Below are 23883 nucleotides of genomic sequence, written 5' to 3'. Positions count from 1 at the left end.
AGAGTACGTAAATCTGTAATTTATATTGGTGTTTTTTTTTGCTTTTGTCTAACCGTCAGGTGTTTTTTTGTCACATGAGTCAATTCAATTCAATTCAATTCAATTCAATTCAACTTTACTCTCTTTCACAATACAATGTATAGAGAAACATATTTACAATATAATATATAGTAATTGTAGTGTTCGTAATCGGTAGTACACAGTACTGTTTCATAATATATACACATTTATATCGAGGAGGTCAAATATTGTTATTAATTATTCTAATAAAAGTACAAAGTTTCTTCAGTGTTTTTATATTAGTAGTATTCATCAATTCATAAAACTTAATTACATTTGGTCTCGTCCAAATATATTTGTCTATATATAAAATTCGAAACCCAGACGGACACTCAAGCAAGTAATGGAATTCGTCACCAATTTGCTGACTGTTACAGTGTGGACATTTTCTTTCATTATACTCTATATTATCCCATCTGCCGGTTTCAACAATGAATTTGTGATTAGTAGTCTTAAATTTACAAAATGTAACTCTATCTGTATCACTTAAAATATCTAAGTAATTTTCAAAATGACAATTATTTTTAAAAATCCTATAACATGTAGCTTTTGATGAAGAGTGTTCATCACTCTGCCATTTCTGTAAATACTTTAAAATACGTTTAATAAAGCTTATATATGGAACCGGTTTATCATCAACATTATGTTGATGGCAAAGAAATTTATACAATATATGATATTAATTTTATTTCCTTTAGAATGAGTCAATTGTGACCAATGATATTATTCTTGTTTTTACTGTTATTTCAAGTGGACTAGTACCTAGTTCTCCATATACCATATAACTAGGGGTGCTATTTTTTTAACCCTAGTAATAATTTATAGAACTTTAAATGTACACGTTCAATTACCTTAAGGTCAGAAAGACCCCAAACTTCACAACCATACAACAGTATGGGTTTTACAATCTTGTCAAATAAATCATATATACAATGAACTGATAAATTATGTAGTCTACCTTTCTTTATAACGTCATACATTGCTATAGTAGCCTTTTTAACATTATATTTTTTCGTTTCATTGAATGAACCAGTTCGACTTAATGCCGTACCCAAATAGGTAAAATTGTCCACTAACTCTATCACCTCATTATTAAATAAAAATACATTTCTATTGCTTTTACGTCCTTTACTAAACACTATACATTTGGTTTTTCCTATATTAACCTTTAACTTCCACTGTTTACAGTATTCGCTGAATACATTTAATTGTAGTTGCAAGTCAACTGGACAGTCCGAGAAAAGTATTGTATCATCAGCATATAGTAAAATAAAAAGCTTTATGTATACATGTAGATTATTTTCTAATTTAGTACTAAGGTTTGTCAAACCCTGAACGTTATTGTTCAAGTACAGACTGAATAAAAACGGAGATAGATTTTCTCCTTGAGTCAGAGAGGCCTATGAAAGTATATGAGAATTACTTTGAACATATTAGTTTGGGTCCAAATATAGCTGTTATTAATTATCAGGTCCCTGTGACAACAACCACATTATGAAAACAAGCCACAATTACTGATCACGGATAAGGATCACATTCGTAATTAAAACGGAATAAAGAAACAATGAAAACTGTTTGTCTATTGACATATAATTGTCTGTTCAAAACAATGCACTACAGCACAAGACCAGAAAGATGAAGAAAAATCCGGAATGTATGCGACTCCACTGTTAGGCCCTACCTTATTAAATCTCGTTTAGCTCTCGTGCTGAGCGAGAGTGTTAGCAGAGGACATAATCATATCGACCAATATTTTCATCAAGGCAGTATCAGACCTATCACACAAGCCATCAATGGCTGACCTTCGACAGCGAACGAATCGGGAACAAGGGGACGAGGCTGCCAAGGTGAGCACCAATATCAATGCATCAGCTATTTGCACTGGAACATGGTTGTCCATTTGTTTGAGTTGCACTACACTACTGTACGTCTACAGTACAGAACCAAAACATCTCTACAATGTCTGTTTTGAGTCGATGTTATTGGGTCAAGCGCACGTTTCTAAATTTAGTTCTGAATTCTTGTGTTTGTTTTGAAAGTTGTTTGTAATCTCTATGAAGCAATGTCATCACAGTCGGCGTACATAACGCTGTTGAACATGTATACGGGTGGCGCATACCTATAAATAGACGGAATTATGTTAACCCAAGTCACGACCTGTTGTGTTTTGGCTTGTGACCAATGCCGTGCAACATGCATATATTATCATATTTATTAGAACTTGTTGGTATCGAGTAACAGGTGTGATAATTGCATCGTAATTTTCATGAACATATCAAGTAAAAGATGCATATGGTTCAATTCAAGATAATCCTTTTTATTTTATTTTTTCAAAACAAAAGGATTTGACAACAGGCTTAAGCCTATAAAAGATGCATATTGTTCATGGACTTTCCTTAGTTCATTCATATGAATATTTCCTATGCAATAAGTATTATTACCTACATCACGAGTATGATGAATTGATTTCAAATATATTCAAATGCATATATACATCATTACATGGCATGTTCTTCAATTGGTTTTCATGTGAACAGTTTCCATACACTGATACAGAAATTTAAAGCATAGATCAAACAAACCCAGAGGCTGTAAAACATTCATGTGTCGGGTAGTTATGAAGTGTCATATGCCGTAGGTGGCATTTAATGTTCTAGTCAACAACAACAAAGAAGCAGGAAGTTGGGAGTGTAACTGGCTTAAATTATAACCAAATGCTATTAATGACTACTACTTAATACAAATCTATAAAATAGTGGTGTATTTGTTAATTTATTAATTTATTAACAAATTGTATACTTTTGAGGTATTTTTCTTTTTAAATATTTTGCACCATATGGCATAAACGCATTGTTGGTACAGTGATATGAATAAGATAAGTTATTTAACACAAATAATGTATTACAGCATGTTGTTGCATGATTACCAGTAAAACTCTACTTTAACTATAGTGACATTTTGCTTAAACAATTATTATAATGCAGAAGTTATATTCAAATGGAATTTCAAATATTTAGCATCAGTAAGTATAATCCTATTATTTATTCAGAAAATCAAATTTCATAAAAAAGAATTCTATTTCATGTGCCAATGCATTAGTACAAAGTGCATGCAATGCAGGAAAGAGACATGGCCATCATGTATGTATACAATAACATGTGCATACATGATAGAAGAAGAGACATGTGTTTGATATATGAACAAAATCACTTATAGAATAGAAATGTACTGTTATATGTATAGTAATTCTGGTATTACTTCAAAGTTGCAATGCACAATTAATTAATGGTTGCAAATTGATTTTTGAGTAAAAACATCATTGGAGCCTTGTTATGATATCCCAGAGATCTGACACTTGTGGATTCGTTTAACATCTAAAGGGGCAGCAGTTAAGAACAGTTTAAAGTACAGACAGTGTATATATACATGCAGTGCAATACCAATACAGTATAATAAACTTTTATTGATGACATACACAGCAAACTATGCATAACTGATCATGATGGACCACAATTTAAATCCTATAAGCTAGCTACCTCACGTGAAAATCAACCATCAATGATTTCCTAACATTTTAGGCCTTTTAGTCTTTACTATTGGGATTTCAGACTCGATTATAAACATACAGTTGCGAAACAAGACCATTAATAAATTATGTATACCGGGTAATTAGACCCAATGCAATTTTGCTCATAACCAGACTAAATGTGTTGTCATGATTAAAATCAATAGCTGATGTGTTACTACAGTCTACAGATAAATATTTCATAACACACTCCAGAATCCTGTGATCACATGAGTGAAATATCTTTCTAACTTAGTTTTATACACATAACAGCAATAATATTACAACAATGATTGCATAACCCTGTTGTATCAAGTTAAGAAAAGAAGATGAAATACCCAAATATTTTGGCCCATTTCTCACTGTATCTTTTTATGTGATAATAAATTAAGGATTTACTTGGAACACTACTATTGAAATGGCTAGTGCTATCTCTGTTGATTATTAATGAATTTGATCAATGCAATTTACTAAAATCATATCATAGTTACCATTAATTCAAATCTGTTAATATATTGATTCATAACCCTTTGGACACAGGTAATTGCAACATATAATCCATGAGCGTTAAAAGGGTTTGTCCTCAACCCCCCCTTCCCTCCAGGGGAAGTTTTGTCATCTCCAGGTCTAACAGAGATGACCTTCATAGCAAATTTTACCACCTGTGATACACTGTAGCTGATAACTGTTGGAATAATTAGATGTGAGGCCTTACATTCCTAAGCTCTCCATTGCATGATCCAATTATACAGTTTATGTTACTGATCATGAGTAGGGTCGATCCAGCTCTAATCTTGTGCTGGGCTGTGGGTCAATACTTCTGGTATAGCATTACAGCCATGTTTGCTCTACAGATGTACAGTCTCTATAAACTTTTATCCACAACGTGCATGTGTACTGTTTACAAAACCTGGCACGTCCTTAAATGACCATAGCTGTTATTAGGACGTATAACACAAACAAACAAAATTATGAGAATATGAAGCTTGTCACAGGTTGGATTGTAATTTGCCAGACATCATGAAAAGTCTTAGACTCATTCATAAATAACATCTGAATTGAAAACTCATTTAAGATGGTCTAGATGTATTACTATATTAGCCTGTATTGGGAGGCATTCTTTGATTTATAAATTAGATTGGTATTTTGATTCATGTATATTGAAAATTTAAATACATTGAACTAATTGCTAATTAATTTATTACTTGTGTGTTTAGAACCAGCCCAGACAGAATGTTCCTAAACCCCCCATCAGTGAGGATGAAGATGAAGACATGTTAGGTGTAGGGGAGGTGGCAGATACTTCTTCCCTCCCTCAGGCTTCCGACAAGACAACAGGTGCCCTCGACTCAGCCCTCAAAGACCTTTCTCCAAGGTACATATTTACTCCAAATACAGTGAAGTCTCACTTTACCAGCTCACCAGGACAGTGACATTCGATTGTGTTGGTAGAGTCACGGTTGTAGAAGGCATACTGTAAACGTTATACTGATATTTTGATCTGACCAAATGTTTGCCCTCTGGCTCTGAAAGATAATTTTAATCTCACTTGGCAGGCTGGCCCGTAGGGCCTTGTGAGTTTATAATTATGCCGAGGTGTGTTGTCCGTTCGAAGTCAACTTTTTTACTTTAAATTACTTCTTCTGAATAACCAAGAGGCCTAGGGTGATGATATTTGGCCAGTAGTATGCTGGCCGAGGATAAAGGACTATCAAGTTTGTTCAAATGATGAGAACTTTGCCCATCTTCAAGGTCTCATGGGGTCAAATGTGTACAAAAACAATTAACAACTGCTTCTGAATAACCAGATCTAGAAGGTCCAGGATGATGATATTTGGTCAATAGCATGCTGGAATGAAGGGCTACCAAGTTTGTTCAAATGAATGACTTATAAACAAAGTCACAGGGGTCAATTATCTTAAAAAAAATCTTTCAATCAACTACTTCTGAATAACCAAAAGGCCAGAATGATGATATTTGGCCATTAGCATACTGGGATGATGGGGAATGGGTCCTTTATTCAAAAGGGATAACACAATCATTGGGGGATGCAATGGCTAGTTTACCCACCCAGTTTTAGAAGTGAAATAATTCTAGATTAATCCCTATACATACACATGCATACCACAAACTTCTTTGTCATTGCTGGAGTCAGTAGTCAAATTACAGCAACATTTATGAGGGCCATGAATTATAAACCTCTTAACATTATTTGATGAAAAATCATTGTATGAATTATGAGTCACCAAATGATGTACTGTGTATCAGTTTCAGGTTCTCAATGTCAATAACTAAGTAGGAAATATTTATGTGAGCTCCTACATACAGTAGTTTTATTGATGAATTGGGAAAAATAATTGGTATTAATAAACAATGTGATTTTAAAAAAATCGGGAGTTTAAAATTGAGTGATTTTTGTAAATAAAAATTATTTGCCACTAAGATTGCTCCATGTTTTAAACATTAAAGGTTGTTGACACTTTTAGAATAGTTAGAAAAAAATAAACATAAATTTTTCTTTCATAAAAATTGAAAGTATCTGTAAAGCTGTTGATTGCTAATCAAGTGAACTACCTCAATTTAAATCTATATTAATATGATACATTATGGTGACAATTCCCTGGAGTTAAAATATTTGACCTGTCACAGTAACAATATCATCCGTCACACCTCCTTATAGACTGTTGGGCACCAGCATAATAATGATGTACACATGCAATAAAAAATAAATAAATATACAACATTTGATATAGCGCCCTATCTAGCTAACATAAGCCACTCTAAAGCACTTTATGCAAACATATATTTATGCATGGTCTTCACCACCATGAATGAAACTTTTAATGAGGGTGAACTGTACCCTGGGGCAGCGGTCAACGATATGTGGAAATGTACGTGTGAATCACAATGATTTGGTAAAAATAAAGAGCGATTAACTCTTTGGAGGTTTCATTGATATACGATAGCAGCAAATTTGTAGTGATTTTCTTATGACAATTATTGACAATACCTATAAAAACTAAAAAAAATGTTTGTCTGTTGGATAACCAAACTCCCGGTAGTGAAGCGGACGTAAAACCACTCAAACAAACAAACATGGTCATGATTCATTTCCTCACATAGGAAGGAACAAGTGTTCCACTGGAAGTAGCGTGGCTGTACATGTATCACTCAGTACTGCAGCATAACTAACCCAGGGTTGTCTGTGAAGGTACACATCACCCTGGTTAATATTTTTTCCCATTTTTGGAGGAAATACTTGCCCTTTTAAGGCTTTATTCACAGGAATAAATTGTGTTTGATTAAATTATTAGGCAATTTTAAAATAAATTATGTAGAAGCAACAATGAAAGCATTATAATGAAGCTTGAAAATCACTAAAATCAGCTGGACATTATCTTTATAAGTATACTGACATACATATTGATTGTGTAAAGTAATTAATAATGATACATTTAAAGATTGCTATTTGTTATGGTTAGCATTATTGTAAAATACCATCTGATAAGTCAAACTACCTGTGTACATGTATTAGTTATTCAAATTAAACTATAAATATAGTTATTTAAAATACTTCAATTTCAGCACATTGCCATTTTTTAACATTAATGTGTTGTTGAGTTATGGCATCTGCATTATATAAAGCTTGAATTAGCATAATATATTATTAAGTGCAATACTTAATCGTTAATGCGTGAAAATTGCTGAAATAAGATTATCATTGAAACATTTACATACAGTATTTAGATGGCAGATTTTAATTTCTTTACGGATTATAAAATTAGACCCAGACAACTTTTGTACATTATAGATTCTAATTTGAACCATTATTATCCCCAACCCACACACAAGCATTCACACACAAGCATTCTTAAATAACCTTCGGGAGCACTATAACCTAACGTACACAAGTTAGTACAGGAAAAATTGAAACCTTAACAGATAACAAATGACATGTAAGCCAAAGTTGGCTTGACTGGGTGCTTGTCACGTGGATATAAGATTGCGACTATACACACTGCACTAAAGTTCACTAGGTACAGATTTAGATACCCTGATACTACTGTTTTTGTAAACATTAAAATCTTTACAAGTAGATTTTTTATTTTGGAATTTGTTTTTTGCCTTCCTATGGGGGGAAAAAATGATGGTAGTTTCAAAAGTTCAATTAACCCTTGAACTATCTCGTGAACATATTTTGTACTTGTTATAGGTTTTTGGGCCACTTCAGATCATTGAACATGTAAAAGTTTAACATTTCAAATGATTGGTGAATGGTAATAAATGTTTCATGAATTTTGAAGGTTGAGCTTGTTGGTGATTAAACTCAAGAAGTGATTGTTTTATATTTCACATGCAGTATCTTACCTAATTAGGGTGCTTTTATTTAGAAATATTTTTCTTCATTGAACCCAACTTATATTTTGACTATTTCTGTCTGTGGCAGAGAAACGAATGTTTTTCTTTATCCCATGCATGCACTCCAAAGTTAACTCTGCAGTTAATTTGCCATAAATGAAAAGAGATGTCATTCTGAAAAAAATAATAGATCACTGTATCAATATATAATGTTCCAAGTCAACTTTGTTTTTGTTTAATGGCTGATCATGATAACAGCTCGATTTTTGTTTGTGGAGGAAGTGTTGAGAGAACTTCCGAAATGTTAAAATCAGGAATTGGAAAAAATCTGTGATTTTGTCATGGAGATGGACATTAAAAATGTGTATGTTTAGAATCCCCAGCGACACCGTCATTAGGTCGGTATGATATTTAAACATACCTAATTTGTGTAATTAAACTACATAATTCTTTGTTGTTAAGATGGAGGAACTGGGTGGTGCGTGGAATCTTCTCCTGGGTGATGATATTAGGCTTCGGGTTTATGATCTACCTTGGCCCACTGGCTTTGGTTGTTGTGGTAAGTTGTCTTGATTTCATTGTACACTATTTTATTTCTACTAATTCATATGAGGGTTGTGAAGACAAAATTTCGATCAAATCTGAATTTGTAACTGAATTCACATTTCAAATACATATATGTATCAAATAAACACTATATTCCTTATTTTGTTTGTGATAGCAATTTCTTTTTCCCAAAAATGTCCTTTGAACTTCCTAGCCTAGTAGCTATTATATTGGTTACACAATAAAACAGAAACCAAAGGTATAACATCATCTGATTAATCTGAAGATGAGACCTATATATTGATGCTGTTACTCAGTCCTGAACCTTGTTTAAGCTAATTAAACTCAATAACCTCTGCCTGTTTGGAACACTACCTCATAATGTTAGTATTGCTTGATGTTGAAAACCATGCAGAGGCTATTGACTTCCTTATTACATATGCCTTGTTGAAAAGAGAAGCAACAGTACTTGTAATATATTATAATACTGTGAGTGTATCTTACACAGAATCTATAGTTCCTGGTAAATTTTTCCCGAGGGTACTACATAGATTTATGTGTTGTAGGCCATCTTGTGGGTATTCCTATGTTTGATAGATGGGTGGGGATGTAGTAGGTAGGGTATATGATTGAGCATGTGACTGATCAGTATGTACCCTCAGGTGTGTCAGGATACTGCTTCCTGGACAGTTATACCTCTAGTCTCGGCAGACTGTACCGTAGCATAGTGATAGTTCACATACTGAAGCAGTGTGGGATTTACCTGACCATAGATAGTATGGATCATATACTTTGATCCTGTGTTGTGGATATACTATTACAGTATATAGGATAGAGTGCTATATTTATATACTATTGGGCAATATAGATATAAACAATTACTATTAAGGATGGATGACAAGTTTGTACTTCCCCCTACACTATGTGTCACATGTTCTGTAGACATCAGTGTGGCATACTGCATGTTTCTCTTACATGCTCAGGTGAGATTTATCTTCACATGTATCTGTTTTATTGACTCTCTGCAATTAAAGAGAGAGTGCTCAATTTGCTTTTTAACATTGTTTCATACTTTTGCCTGACCGTCAAATGTCTGCCTTTTTACCAGACTTTACATTTGTCTGTCTCCTTTCTAGACTGAAATGTGTATTCGTTTAACAGACAATCATTTTTCTATCCCTTTGTCAGACTCTCATTTTTCTATTCCTTTACAAGACTGCCATATGTCTATCCCTTTGCCAGGCTGCCATATGTCTATCCCTTTGCCAGGCTGCCATATGTTTATCCCTTTGCCAGACTGCCATATGTCTATCCCTTTGCCAGACTGCCACATGTCTATCCCTTTGCCAGGCTGCCATATGTTTATCCCTTTGCCAGACTGCCATATGTTTATCCCTTTGCCAGACTGCCATCAGTCTATCCCTTTGCCAGACTGCCATATGTTTATGCTTGCTAGTTTATAATATTTAAAGAGTTCAATAGATCCCGATTAGCCACTGAGTCTACGCCACTTGTCATTCTGGAGATTACCCATGAACGTTCCCCGAGTTTTTCAAGTTTTACTGGTTCTTATACTCACAGCTAGTTTTTCGGGAAAATAGTGTCTAAAAAGTTATAGCCTCTATCAACGACTTGAGAAATATGTGTTCAACTTTAATGAAGATAATGTCCAGAGGAAAAGAAGATACAAATTTCAAATTCAACCTAAATTATAGGGAAATGAGATTTCGGTTGTCAAATTCTCTTGAATGGAATGTAGTACATGATGCTGAATAAACATACTGATCATTTTCCATGAGGCTATGCATGTGTCAATACAGTATATTATAACTCATTTATGTCATTACATGTATGAGTATGGTTAAGTATTATGTGTTTTTATACACATGGTGGAAAGGTCCTACATTTAAAGTAGTCTGCTGAGAGTTTGTTAAATTGAAATAATTCGAAGGAAATCCTGAAATCTCAAATTGCTTCAAATTTTTAAACAGTATTATTTATCTTCCAAAATATTTTGTTATCACAATGATGAAAAATATTGTGTAACAGTATGACTACCATCTGTGTGTACATTACATAGCAAACCCCTGGATTGTTGTGGCTAGGTAACCATGTTTGTGTTGTGTATTAGAGTAGGAGATATATTGGGTAGAGATAACCTTATATAACGTGTTGTCACAGTAGTCGGTGTGACCTGATCATCGCCCACACGTACTATGTCTACCCTTGGGTCACTGTTACCTGTAGGTCATTACCATTCAACAGAGACACACTTACCCTGTACTGATATCTAATACCTGTGGGGTATATTGTATACACTGGGTTATCAGTATTATTTATCGTGCACTTCAAGTTCACACTCTGTACTATGTACAGGATAATATTTACTGATAACTATAATATGCAGTTCAGGTAACAATACAATAACAAACTAAATTAAAGATTTTCATACCAAAATAATGTATCTCTGTTTCTGTATATTTAATGAAAACCTTTTGAAAAATGATATGGTTTTGATGAAATTGCCTTGCTCAAATTCTGTTTGATGCTTGGCCATATTTGTGCATTGATATAATGGTTTTCTGGATGATATATCTTTCGAATGAATTGGAAGGTATTGGATTTTAATGAAACTTATTACCCATGTATATGCTTTCACCAATAATGTCCATCACTCAGGTTTGATGCTCCGCTAAAGTTACAAATATTTAATGAGACAACTTCAATCTGATAGGGTGATGGCTTATGAACTGTATCTTATGCATTTTCAGATTTCACAAAACTTGTTTGGTATAGTAGAAGACTCTGACAAGCCTGAGTTTATTGTTTTAATGAAGCTGTTGTGATCTGATGGGCTAATGTTCTGAATGACATTTTCTGAAAGAGTCATCAGATCTCAATGAAACTAATAAACTTACAATAGCACAAGAGGAAATATATAACATTTAATCCTTCATCATGGATTTATAGCAATCCACCATCATCCCACCTAAGCTGAGGAAGGCAACATATTTACTTCTGTGGAATTATTGTCTGTAAAATATATGTATAGTAAAATGATTCATAATGAAAAAAATCTTTGTCATGTACTATGGCATTACATTACAATTAAGTTATTAGAAGACGTCTTTGAAAAGTATTTTGATGAAATAGTATTTTGATGAATCCTTTGACATTTTATGATAACTTATATAATTATATGATTGAATTGTGTAGTGATGTAGCAATGATTGATTCTGGTTCAACGGGAAAACAAGTTGACATTAATGTACCTGACTTTGCAATTGTATATCAGTGCCTATGACTTTGACATTGATGGTCAGTAATAAATTTGTAACGTACATGTATTTCACTTTTTGTAATAACCTCTGACCATGACAGTGATATATAATCTTGGAATATGAACATGTTTGACCTCTTAACTTAATGAATTATTGATCTCCAAATGAAATGAATTATTGATCTCCAAATGAATTATTGATCTCCAAATGATTTATTGATCTCCAAATGATTTATTGATCTCCAAATGATTTATTGATATCCAAAAATTTCGGAGCTTCACTCCGTCAATTTACTTGTATCTAACAAGCAGATTATAAATTATAATAAAAACATTTTAGAAACCCCTAGCTCAAAGCATTACAAACCGATTTTTTGGATATATGCTATTCAGAACAATACTAACACTATAATTATTTGAACATTACGTATACTGTAAAGTTTAATTCATCAACTGAAAAAAATGACCTCTATGCCAAATCCTAATTTGCATATTACAGGAAACAGATACAAATGTACTTGTTGATTTAATGATGGTTGTACATGTATGTATATTTGAAATCACTTTTAAAGTCATATCATAACAGATTTTTGAAAGGATTGATTTTTTCTGTTTCAGATTTTTGCCATCCAGATAAAGTGCTTTCATGAGATCATTACTATTGGATATGTGGTTTATAAGTCGTTCGACCTGCCCTGGTTCCGTTCCCTCAGCTGGTACTTCCTGCTTGTCTCAAACTACTTCTTCTATGGAGAAAGTCTCATTGACTACTTTGGGGTGCTACTTCATCGAGCGGTATGTAACTATCTGTTATAATTAGTATACATGAATATACAGTAAAACTTGCTTGACTTGTCATGATTAGAAAAATGAAGGTTTAGTAGGAGAGCAAGAATGATTGATGTAGGTTGATGCAGAATGATAGACTTTAGTTAGGAAGGGTGTAATTAGACACACATCAGTATATTCATATTCTTTTCTCAGTGTTGAATGATTGGAATTGCAAAAAGTCTAATCACAGTAATTGAAAAGTATGATAATAAAGTTGTGAACATTAATTTTATATAGACACTTGTGTATATATACAGTATGCTGGAGTGTACAAGTGCCAAGGAACCAATCACAAGAAAACTTGCTTGTATATTATTTACTAGTTTGTCATTACCAATGATGTGTTTTGATTTGTGTTACATTAAAAAACTGTTACAGGAGTTCATGCGCCCATTTGTGACCTTCCACCGGTTTATATCCTTCTCCCTCTACATAGCAGGCTTTGTGGCTTTTGTCTGCAGTCTAGTCAAGAAACACTACCTGAAACAATTTACACTGGTGAGTAATTAATTCAAAATATTTCAAGTAGTTTAGAATTTTAAAAAAACTTGTCTGAATTTCTGATTTCACTAACTGAAATAATTAATTTAATACTAATGTATAAACAGCTTAGATAGTTAATTAATTTTACTGTGCATGAACGTAAAGCACTTTAATTTGGCATGGTCAAATGTTCCAAGTTATATTCTTCGAGTAAATTTCAGTGGATTTAAATTTTGTGCGACTCTTTTTTTTCTAGTTTGGATGGACACATGTGACTCTCCTGATAGTTGTGACACAGTCTCACCTCATCATGCAGAACATCTTTGAAGGACTTGTCTGGTATGTGTCTGATTTTCTTTACATAAAAACAATATTTAGCTACTGTTTTAAGTGTAGATACAAGACTTTGAAATTTAGTAATGTAACAAAATTGCATTTTAAATACAAGAAGTTCATTGATGACATTCTGAAATAAAGCAAGAAAAGTTACTGAAAGTCACTGAATTCTCACCAATTCGTGAGATCAGTCTACACGAAGTTCAGATGACTCAAGAATTTGAGGCATGTCTGAAACACAGCTGCAAAACAAATATTTCCAAAAAAGTATTTGTGATGGCCATGGCTTCTTGTGATATCCAGTACTGATGGACTGGAAAACCTATACTGTAATCCCTAAATTCCAGTTGTTACAAATGTTTTGGAACTGATCTGTATTTAATTGTCTAGTGCTAGAATACCAGGTACATTGACACACAGTTGCTACATATTTGAACACTCTCTACAAACCATTTAAAAACATTGTGAGGTCCCCTTAAGTTCCTGATAGTCCCTTTTATTGTTTAGTTCTTTTGTGCCATTATACAATTGTTTAGTTCTTTAGTGCCATTATACAATTGTTAAGTTCTTTAGTGCCATTATACAGAATATATCTATAAGAATCTTTTGTGTTTTGCAAGATGTATATCTTCAGAGTATATCTACAGAGTATATCCAGAGTATAACTACAGAGTATATCTACAGAGTATATCTACAGAGTATATCCAGAGTCTAGCTATAGAGTATATCTACAGTATATCTACAGAGTATATCTACAGTATATATCTACAGAGTATACCTACAGAGTAAATCCAGAGTATATATCCAGAGTATATATCCAGAGTATATATCCAGAGTATATATCCAGAGTATATATCCAGAGTATATATCCAGAGTATATCTACAGAGTATACCTACAGAGTATATTAACAGAGTATATCTACAGAGTATATCCAGAGTAAACTTACAGAGTATATCTACAGAGTATACCTACAGAGTATATCTACAGAGTATATCAAGAGTATATCTACAGAGTATAGCTACAGAGTATATCTACATAGTATATCGACAGAGTATATCTACAGAGTATATCTACAGAGTATACCTACAGAGTATATATATCTACTATATCCAGAGTATATATCCAGAGTATATCTACAGAGTATATCTACAGAGTATATCTACAGTATATCTACACAGTATATCTACAGAGTATAGCTACAGAGTATATCTACAGAGCATATCTACAGAGTATATCTACACAGTATATCTACAGAGTATATCTACAGTATATCCAGAGTATATCTACAGAGTATATTCCAGAGGATATCTGCAGAGTATATCCAGAGTATATATCCAGAGTATATATCCAGAGTATATCTACAGAGCATATCTACAGAGTATATCTACACAGTATATCTACAAGAGTATATCTACAGAGTATATCCAGAGTATAGCTATAGAGTATATCTACAGTATATCTACAGAGTATATCTACAGAGTTTATCTACAGTATATCCAGAGTATATCTACAGTATATCTACACAGTATATCTACAGTTTATCTACAGAGTATATCTACACAGTATATCTACAGAGTATATCTACAGTATATCCAGAGTATATCTACAGAGTATATTCCAGAGGATATCTACAGAGTATATCCAGAGTATATATCCAGAGTATATCCAGAGTATATCTACAGTATATCTACACAGTATATCTACAGAGTATATCTACAGAGTTTATCTACAGTATATCCAGAGTATATCTACAGTATATCTACACAGTATATCTACAGTTTATCTACAGAGTATATCTACACAGTATATCTACAAGAGTATATCTACAGAGTATATCCAGAGTATATCTACAGAGTATACCTACAGAGTATATCCAGAGTATATCTACAGAGTATACCTACAGAGTATATCTACAGACGATATCTACAGAGTATATCTACAGAGTATATTTACAGAGTATATCTACAGAGTATACCTACAGAGTATATTAACAGAGTATATCTACAGAGTATATCCAGAGTAAACTTACAGAGTATATCTACAGAGTATACCTACAGAGTATATTAACAGAGTATATCTACAGAGTATATCCAGAGTATATCTACAGAGTATATCTACAGTATATCTACACAGTATATCTACAGAGTATATCTACAGTATATCCAGAGTATATCTACAGTATATCTACACAGTATATCTACAGAGTATATCTACAGTATATCTACACAGTATATCTACACAGTATATCTACAGTATATCTACAGAGTATATCTACACAGTATAGCTACAGAGTATATCTACACAGTATATCTACAGAGTATATCTACAGTATATCTGCACAGTATATCTACAGTATATCTACACAGTATATCTACAGTTTATCTACAGAGTATATCTACACAGTATATCTACACAGTATATCTACAGAGTATAGCTACAGAGTATATCTACAGAGCATATCTACAGAGTATATCTACACAGTATATCTACAGTATATCTACAGTATATCTACAGAGTATAGCTACATAGTATATCTACAGAGTATATCTGCAGAGTATATACAGAGTATATCTACAGTATATCTACAGAATATATCTACAGTATATCTACAGAGTATATCTACACAGTATATCTACAGAGTATAGCTACAGAGTATATCTACACAGTATATCTACAAGAGTATATCTACAGAGTATATCCAGAGTATATCTACATGATAATGTTCTGTTTGTTCACAGGCTTCTTGTCCCCGTATCTATGATCATCTGTAACGACATCATGGCTTACATGTTTGGATTTTTCTTTGGTAAAACTCCACTGATCAAACTCTCTCCAAAGAAGACATGGGAGGGCTTCATAGGCGGCGCTGTGTCTACAGTATTCTTCGGCATCGCAGTAAGTACACGGTTATACTATATTATATATTCAAGTGGTGTGAAGTTATCAACCATGTACAACTTGAAAACATTCAATATGTGTACTAGTAATTGGAGCCAATGTTTCCACATCATGATATATGAATTTGAGAAAATATGAATTTGAGAAAATCTTATATTGATCTAAGCATTAGTATATTTATAAACATATTTTAAGTGTTAATTAGATTTAGTGTTATTGTTTTTTAAATTGATATGTACAAATCTATGGTTTTAAATTATCATAAAAATTTATAAAATAAAATTAAAATCATTATTTAAGCCTATCAAGATTTTTTCTGCTTAATGACTGTTAGTTGTTGATTAATTATGTAAGTTCGATTGGACGTGAAAAAGTATGGGGTCATCTGCCTGACCATGTGGGTTTTTTTCTGGGTATTCTGTTTTCCTCTGACATTAAGACTCTAACATACGGGCCAACAAGAGTGATTGATATAAGTTGTAATAACTTGTTTCATAAATAAAGTTAATATTTATAAATGAACTAATGAGAATTTTGCAATGAAGGAAATGTTATGCAGATATCTAATTCTACTATGAAGTTATATTTTTTGCTCCATACCTGATATTTGTACTTTGATTGCAGTTGTCCTATGTCCTGGTGCAATTTGACTCCATGGTGTGTCCCATTTCATACGACGAGGTCAAAGATAGTATGTCAATGGAATGTGAACGCCACCCAGTGTTCATCGTGTCCGAGTTTGGTATTCCTGCCACCTTACAGACGTTCCTGTCCTTTGTAAGTACTCAGTAGAACTTTTCACTTGTAAAAGCGGGATGTTGGGGGCAGGGTACTGGAATTTGCATAGATTTTGCCACATTTTTGCTTCAAAAATTATATAGGCCAATGTTGAAGTTTGTTATGGACAGACGGAATTCATGTATCAGAATGAAAAGATATTTGCTTGAACTAAGGACATATTGGTAGAAGAAAGGAAGTAAAGCATAGTAAACTGTTAGATGTCCTGAATAACACTTCAGTTCATTGTTGCATATTATAAGAATGAGTTATTTAATTTCAGCACTGTGTTTAAATCAACTTTAATTTGATTATTATAAGACAGTATGAATGATTTATCTAACCACTTTGTTAAAACGTATTGTTGTCATTGTTTACATGTTGTTTTCCCAACAGTTTGGTTTTCCACAAACAACGATAAAGATCTACCCTTTCCTCCTCCACTCTATATCGTTGTCTCTGTTTGCCTCCGTCATTGGACCATTTGGTGGATTCTTTGCCAGTGGATTTAAGAGAGCTTTCAAAATCAAAGTAAGTTTTTATTACTTTTTGTCTTTGGTAAATAAAAGAGTGTTCTGGAGTGTAAATTTTGATAGAAGTGTAATGGCATTGCTCGTGTGTCAAGAACACTGTTCTTATGTTGTTTTTCCCATTGTATCAGTTAGATGGTATGAAAAATGACACACAGTGTTGTTCTGCCAGCAACATCTGAACTGAATATATTTATTTTCACAACTTGCATCTGAGAATGCCACTAGCTTGCTGCTTGCAGGTCAGGTGATAACTGATTAAGGAAGATAATCTCATCCAGCTTAGACTTCCCCCAAAACTGCTGTATTTCAATTTTTAATACCCGATATTTTTTCCTGTCCACCTTTCTCCTTTTTATTATTTCTTATTTTGACAGTGATGTTAAGTGGTCAGTTGTTGTAAGTCTGTGATTGTATGTTACAGGATTTTGGTGACACTATTCCCGGACATGGAGGCATCATGGATAGATTTGATTGTCAGTTCCTAATGGCCACATTTGTACATGTCTACTACACAAGTTTTATCAGGTAAGTCAAAACCATCTCTCTCTCTTTATTGAAAATTCGACAAGAACTGTTTTTCACGGGCTAAGATAATAACCCCTGCTACCCCATAAAAATGTTTGAAATAGAGTAAGTGCACATGTGAATTAGAAAAAAAGTTTACGCACGATGACAGACAGAAAGCGATCAGAATAGGTCACTTGATCAAAGCTCAGGTGACCTAAAAAACAGGTACATGTCCAGTATAATGATGTTGTGTGCATAGTTTGGCCATAAAGAGGGTCATAGCCCTGTCAATTGTTAATATAATACATTTGAGTAAAAATGAGAAGGTACAGAGCCTGAGGGGGAAAATTGTCAAAATAAATGAATCCAAGTTGAGGTGCACAACTTCTTTAATATGGTAATGCTCATGTGTACAAGGTTTTATTTAAAATGTTAAAGAAATGTAGAAGCAGTGAGTCTTAAAATCTTAACACACATCGTCTTGACACTTTCTGTGGGGATAAACTGGAATCTTGGTGTCCACCTGTCTGTCTGTGTGGCCTACTTCTGCTACTACAATTCTTGACTGATTATAATAAACTAAGTACACATAGCGGGTAATCATTTATTAAAGCATCTATGTATTTCATAATAGTTGTAAGACAGAATCTCTGACCTATTTGTTTCTAATTCTATTGTTTTACAGAGCACCAAATCCACAGAAGATCATACAGAACGTACTCCTCCTCACCTCAGAAGAACAAGTACATGTTTTCCACATGTTACGTGACAAACTCCTTTCCCGCGGGCTGTTACAGTTGGGAAATGTAACCATGCCGTCTTAGCAGGTTCATTTACCACTGTTAGGAATTTTATTTGAATTTTTCTTTTAATTTATTACACAATTTTAATGGACATTTGAATAGAAATGCAATATTTTGTGTGGAATATTTTACGAACATTTTCCTGTTTCAAGTTTTATTTCTGTTGAATGAAAGTGGAGTGAAAAAATGTGTGTTTATCTTTTTCTAAGTCTGTGGCTAGAACATGTAATAAATATTTAAAATAGGCCATTTAGTGGGTTTCTCAATTTTACCTTTCTTTGATAAGATTTACTTTTACTCTTTAGTGACAATACAGTGACAGCTCGTTGATCTGAACTCTAGTTCTCTGGGAACTTTCCAGGTGGTGATATATGTAAGAAACTAATTAGTCACTAAAGACTGTGGTTTCAATATTCTGAAACATTATTCCTTCTAATTCTTTATTTTGTTTCACGAGGTTCGCTGTATAAGGCTTAAAAGGCTGCTAGATGTCAGTGGGAGTGTGATGTACAGATGTAATAGTTATGTTGTGGACATGTATCTTTTATAACGATATACCATTCTTGTTGATCTCTTACCTCTTATTGTCTGTGTGTGTTACACCTCTGTCCAATCCCTTACTCTGGTAGGTGTGACTCCGATACTGGGCTGGTGATCAGTATATTAAATATACAAAACAAAATTGATAAAACAGATTATATAATATAAGTAAGAATAACAGTTTAATCTTAACAACTTGCTAAGAACATGTCGGCAGTAAACATAATGCCCAAACTTCAATCATTATTAAACCAGTATAAAATGTTTCAGTGTCTGTGACATAAAAATTGGGTTACTGGTATTATGATTGTTGTTTATTTTAAACCCAAATTCAAACTTTCTCTTATGAAAATGTTTTAAAAAACTTTTCAACAAGCAAACTGCAGTCTTTCTGACCCACAGATTCAGCTGTGATGATCAGTATGGAATACAAGTGAATTCCCAGGTATACGAGATTGACAGGCAACAGCCATGTTAAACTCAGATGTCTGCTAGGGTGCATGTTTACTGGTGAGTGTAGGGTAATGTACAATGTCATATCTACATCACTATTGGCATGATGGGGCTTTGTATGTTTCTTGTTTGACCTCAGCTTGCAGAAATATCTGGTTTACAGAAATATCTGGTGTACAGAAATGTACAGAAATATCTGGTGTACAGAAATGTACAGAAATATCTGGTGTACAGAAATGTAAAGAAATATCTGGTGTAGAGATATTTCCAGCACTTTTTTGTATCACTTCCTTTAGGCTTTCAAAATCATGTTGCTGTGAGACATTCTTTAATGTAATCTGTATATCAATATTGTGTTGTTGTTTTTTTGTAGGTGTTTATTGTTTTGCTATATTTGCAGCTTAAAAATGCGAAATCATAAACCCCTCAAAAGAGTAAGTAGCCTTTCTGATAAATAGTAAAACTATCAACTGTTGGTGGTGTCACATGAAATTTAAACCCCTGTATAATTATTTCAGTAACAAAATCGAAAAAAGTTTAAACCTCTGTTAATTTGGTTCCAGGAACAAAATCAAAACAATTTTTACCCCACAAATTTAAAGTGCAATACAATATACATTGTCTGATCAACATATGCATGTATACCTATTTATATATATGTTAATGTGTTATTCATGTATACATATTCATATGCATTACATATTTATACATATTCATATATACATATTCCGTTGGTAATTATTTTGTCATGTCCTGGATGGTGCCAAAATTGGAAAATTGAAATGAAATTTCTATTTGTACACTATTATGACATATTCATATACATGTTCATGTATGCATATTAAATTGAAAATTATTGTTTATGTCTTATCTGAATAGATGGTTCTAAAACTGGAATGCACTGACTTTATTTTTCTGTCATCATCTCTTGTTATCCAGCAGTCAAAATCTACATCATGGATACACACTTTTGTAATTTGGTAAAATTCATGGCTATTTTTTGTTTTGCTAGTTTTGAATACATATTGTAACCATTTTTATTCTTGTGAAGATTTTATTTTAACACTTCACATACAGGAATAGTTTGAATAAGGACATACATTTTTAGGTTGGGTTATAGATGGGCTATTTGATTTGTTGAATGTATGATTTATATGTTTAAATAATCTAATAATGTATGTATGACTCGAATGTATGTTTACAATAGTATATATATGTGTACTACTTGTGTGTTTCATTAGTGTGTTAATTGTTTGTTATGTGATTGGGTACGTCCGCTTAACTACAGAGTAGTTTGGCTATCTAGCAGACAATGCAGTCGGTTTATGTAGGTATGGTATTATTGTATGCACCTATAAATATAGAACTTGTATGAACTCACATACAACTCATATGTATGTTTGCAATAGTAAATTTATATATGCTGTGTATTTTAAAGTATGTTTGTAATACTGTTGTGTAATGTATGTATGACTCGTATGTATGTTTACAATAATATGTATGACTTGTATGTATGTTTACAATAGTATGTATGACTCGTATCTATGTTTACAATAGTATGTATGACTCGTATGTATGTTTACAATAATATGTATGACTTGGATGTATGTTTGCAATAGTATGTATGACTTGTATGTATGTTGAGAAATACCAGGGGTTTGATACGTAATTAACTGAATTATAAAGCAGTAAGCTAAAAGATTATATAAACACAGTCCAACATTGTCTCGTAGTTACTATGGTTTTGTTGTTCATTTCTCCATCATCCACTGTGTGACACTGTTCTTGTCAAGTTATTACCATTTATATGTCTATCATTGGTTTCATTTACCTGGTATGCAGTCTTATTTTTGTATCCGAAAAGATAATGTACACTCACAAATGCACCTCATACATTTTCGTGTCAGTATCAACAAATTTAATCATGAAATAATTATCAGTTTTGCTTGTGGTGTAGAATTTGTTTCAGATTCTAATGCATTCAAAATTGGATAGAAATTTGTGATTAAAACTTGAAAAAGAATGATATGCTTTAAGTATCAATATACTGTGTACTAGTTTTGTAAATAGGTCAAACGACACCCTCAAAACTGAATTTGAAGTTTTAATCAAAAGTTACTACACAATACATTCACTGTTGACAAGACTATAAGCACTAGTCCTATAGACAAAAGGAGAGAAGAAACGTATATAGAACTACATGCACTTCAAAATACGAGATTCTATTGCTTAATTACAATTTACTGTATGTTTAAAAAAGTCCATTTAAGGAAAGAGAATTGTAAACTACATGATAAAGCTTTGCCATTCGCAGGCTTTGGTATCATGTAACATACAATATACTACACTAGGTGGTTTTCACCCTAGATGAAAAGTGTAGTATTGGCTGCAGTAGTTTTGGATTGAGAGAGTAATAGGCTTACTACATGTTCAACCTCTTGCCCAGGTGTTTAAGCTACATATGCAGCACTGCCATCAAAAGCAAATTATATTCACATGACACAAAGCTGACATGACATTCAGCATCTACTAACCAAACAGACAACATGTTAACTATATACAAACAAAGAGATATTATCTAGTCTTTAATTTTCCAGGCGATGAAGATTTACTCTAATTTAGAAAATATATCTTATATATAATGTTATATGTGTAAGCATCTTATGAGAGGTAGATTTTATCATTGTTGAAGTTATTGTTAGGTGTATTATACACTTGTCAGTATAAGGCTTGTCTTTATATAAAATATTTAAGTGGTTCAGTTAAAGTGTGGAATACCTTGTACACAGCATGTATGTCAATCAACGACTCCTTGAAAAAATCCATATATATTCCTGTGACTTATACACCTTTTTGGTACCTACCTGGCATAGTAAATAGACTGTAAGTGTTTCTAGTATTCATTGATACTAACTGCCTGTAGTGTTGACAGAAATTGTTGCCTCTAGTGTTGATTGACCTTGTACATTCCTCAATAATTAATTGACCCTGTAAATGCTTGTAGTACTGTATTAAAAAAAGACACTGTAAATTCCTCTAGTATTGATTTACACAGAAAATGTCTCTACTATTGATAGACACTGTAACTTCCTCCAGTATTGACAAACACTATAAATAAATTCCTCTAGTATTGACTGACACAGTGAATTCCTCTAGTATTGACTGACACAGTGAATTCCTCTAGTATTGACTGACACAGTGAATTCCTCTAGTATTGACTGACACAGTGAATTCCTCTAGTATTGACTGACACAGTGAATTCCTCTAGTATTGACTGACACAGTGAATTCCTCTAGTATTGACTGACACAGTGAATTCCTCTAGTATTGACTGACACAGTGAATTCCTCTAGTATTGACTGACACAGTGAATTCCTCTAGTATTGACTGACACAGTGAATTCCTCTAGTATTGACTGACACAGTGAATTCCTCTAGTATTGACTGACACAGTGAATTCCTCTAGTATTGACTGACACAGTGAATTCCTCTAATATTGACTGACACAGTGAATTCCTCTATCATTGACTGACACAGTGAATTCCTCTAGTATTGACTGACACAGTGAATTCCTCCAGTATTGACTGACACAGTGAATTCCTCTAATATTGACCAACACTAAAAAATTCTCTAGTATTGACCATCACTATAGATTCTTCTAGTATTGACTGACACTGTTAATTCCTGTAGTATTGACCAGCACTATAGATTCCTCTAGTATTGACTGACACAGTGAATTCCTCTAATATTGACTGACACAGTGAATTCCTCTAGTATTGACTGACACTAAAAAATTCTCTAGTATTGACTGACACAGTGAATTCCTCCAGTATTGACTGACACAGTGAATTCCTCTAATATTGACTGACACAGTGAATTCCTCTAGTATTGACTGACACAGTGAATTCCTCTA

The 23883-nt window shown here is 33.1% G+C and overlaps 1 protein-coding gene across 2 annotated transcripts; it reads left to right on the top strand.

Annotated features, from left to right (window-relative positions):
- The first annotated feature begins 1766 nt into the window (after positions 1-1766).
- On the top strand, positions 1767-22013 carry LOC110464236 (phosphatidate cytidylyltransferase 2-like). Of its 2 annotated transcripts, XM_021519340.1 has the most exons (11): positions 1767-1907; positions 4843-5000; positions 8447-8543; positions 12429-12605; positions 13020-13139; positions 13381-13463; positions 16200-16356; positions 16984-17136; positions 17533-17667; positions 18091-18194; positions 18862-22013. In XM_021519340.1, the coding sequence occupies exons 1-11, from the start codon at positions 1854-1856 to the stop codon at positions 18998-19000; spliced, it is 1377 nt and encodes a 458-aa protein (XP_021375015.1). In that variant the 5' UTR covers positions 1767-1853; the 3' UTR covers positions 19001-22013. The 2 variants fall into 2 exon arrangements, with proteins under 2 accessions (XP_021375015.1, XP_021375016.1); XM_021519341.1 differs by lacking the exons at positions 1767-1907; positions 4843-5000; positions 8447-8543 and adding an exon at positions 9166-9513.
- Positions 22014-23883: the final 1870 nt, after the last annotated feature.

The sequence above is a fragment of the Mizuhopecten yessoensis genome, unplaced genomic scaffold, assembly GCF_002113885.1.
Source record: "Mizuhopecten yessoensis strain PY_sf001 unplaced genomic scaffold, ASM211388v2 scaffold10975, whole genome shotgun sequence".
Lineage (NCBI taxonomy): Eukaryota > Metazoa > Mollusca > Bivalvia > Pectinida > Pectinidae > Mizuhopecten > Mizuhopecten yessoensis.
Note: the sequence above shows the minus strand (reverse complement) of the source record. Positions and strands in the feature narration are given on the sequence as shown.

What these genes read in the sequence shown, in the direction of transcription:
- LOC110464236 (XM_021519340.1), top strand. Translation starts at nt 1,854, where the DNA reads ATGGCTGACCTTCGACAGCGAACGAATCGGGAACAAGGGGACGAGGCT. An exon ending in CTCAAAGACCTTTCTCCAAG is followed by an intron (nt 5,001 to 8,446) that starts GTACATATTTAC and finishes TTTGTTGTTAAG; the next exon opens with ATGGAGGAACTGGGTGGTGC. An exon ending in TACAGACGTTCCTGTCCTTT is followed by an intron (nt 17,137 to 17,532) that starts GTAAGTACTCAG and finishes TTTTCCCAACAG; the next exon opens with TTTGGTTTTCCACAAACAAC.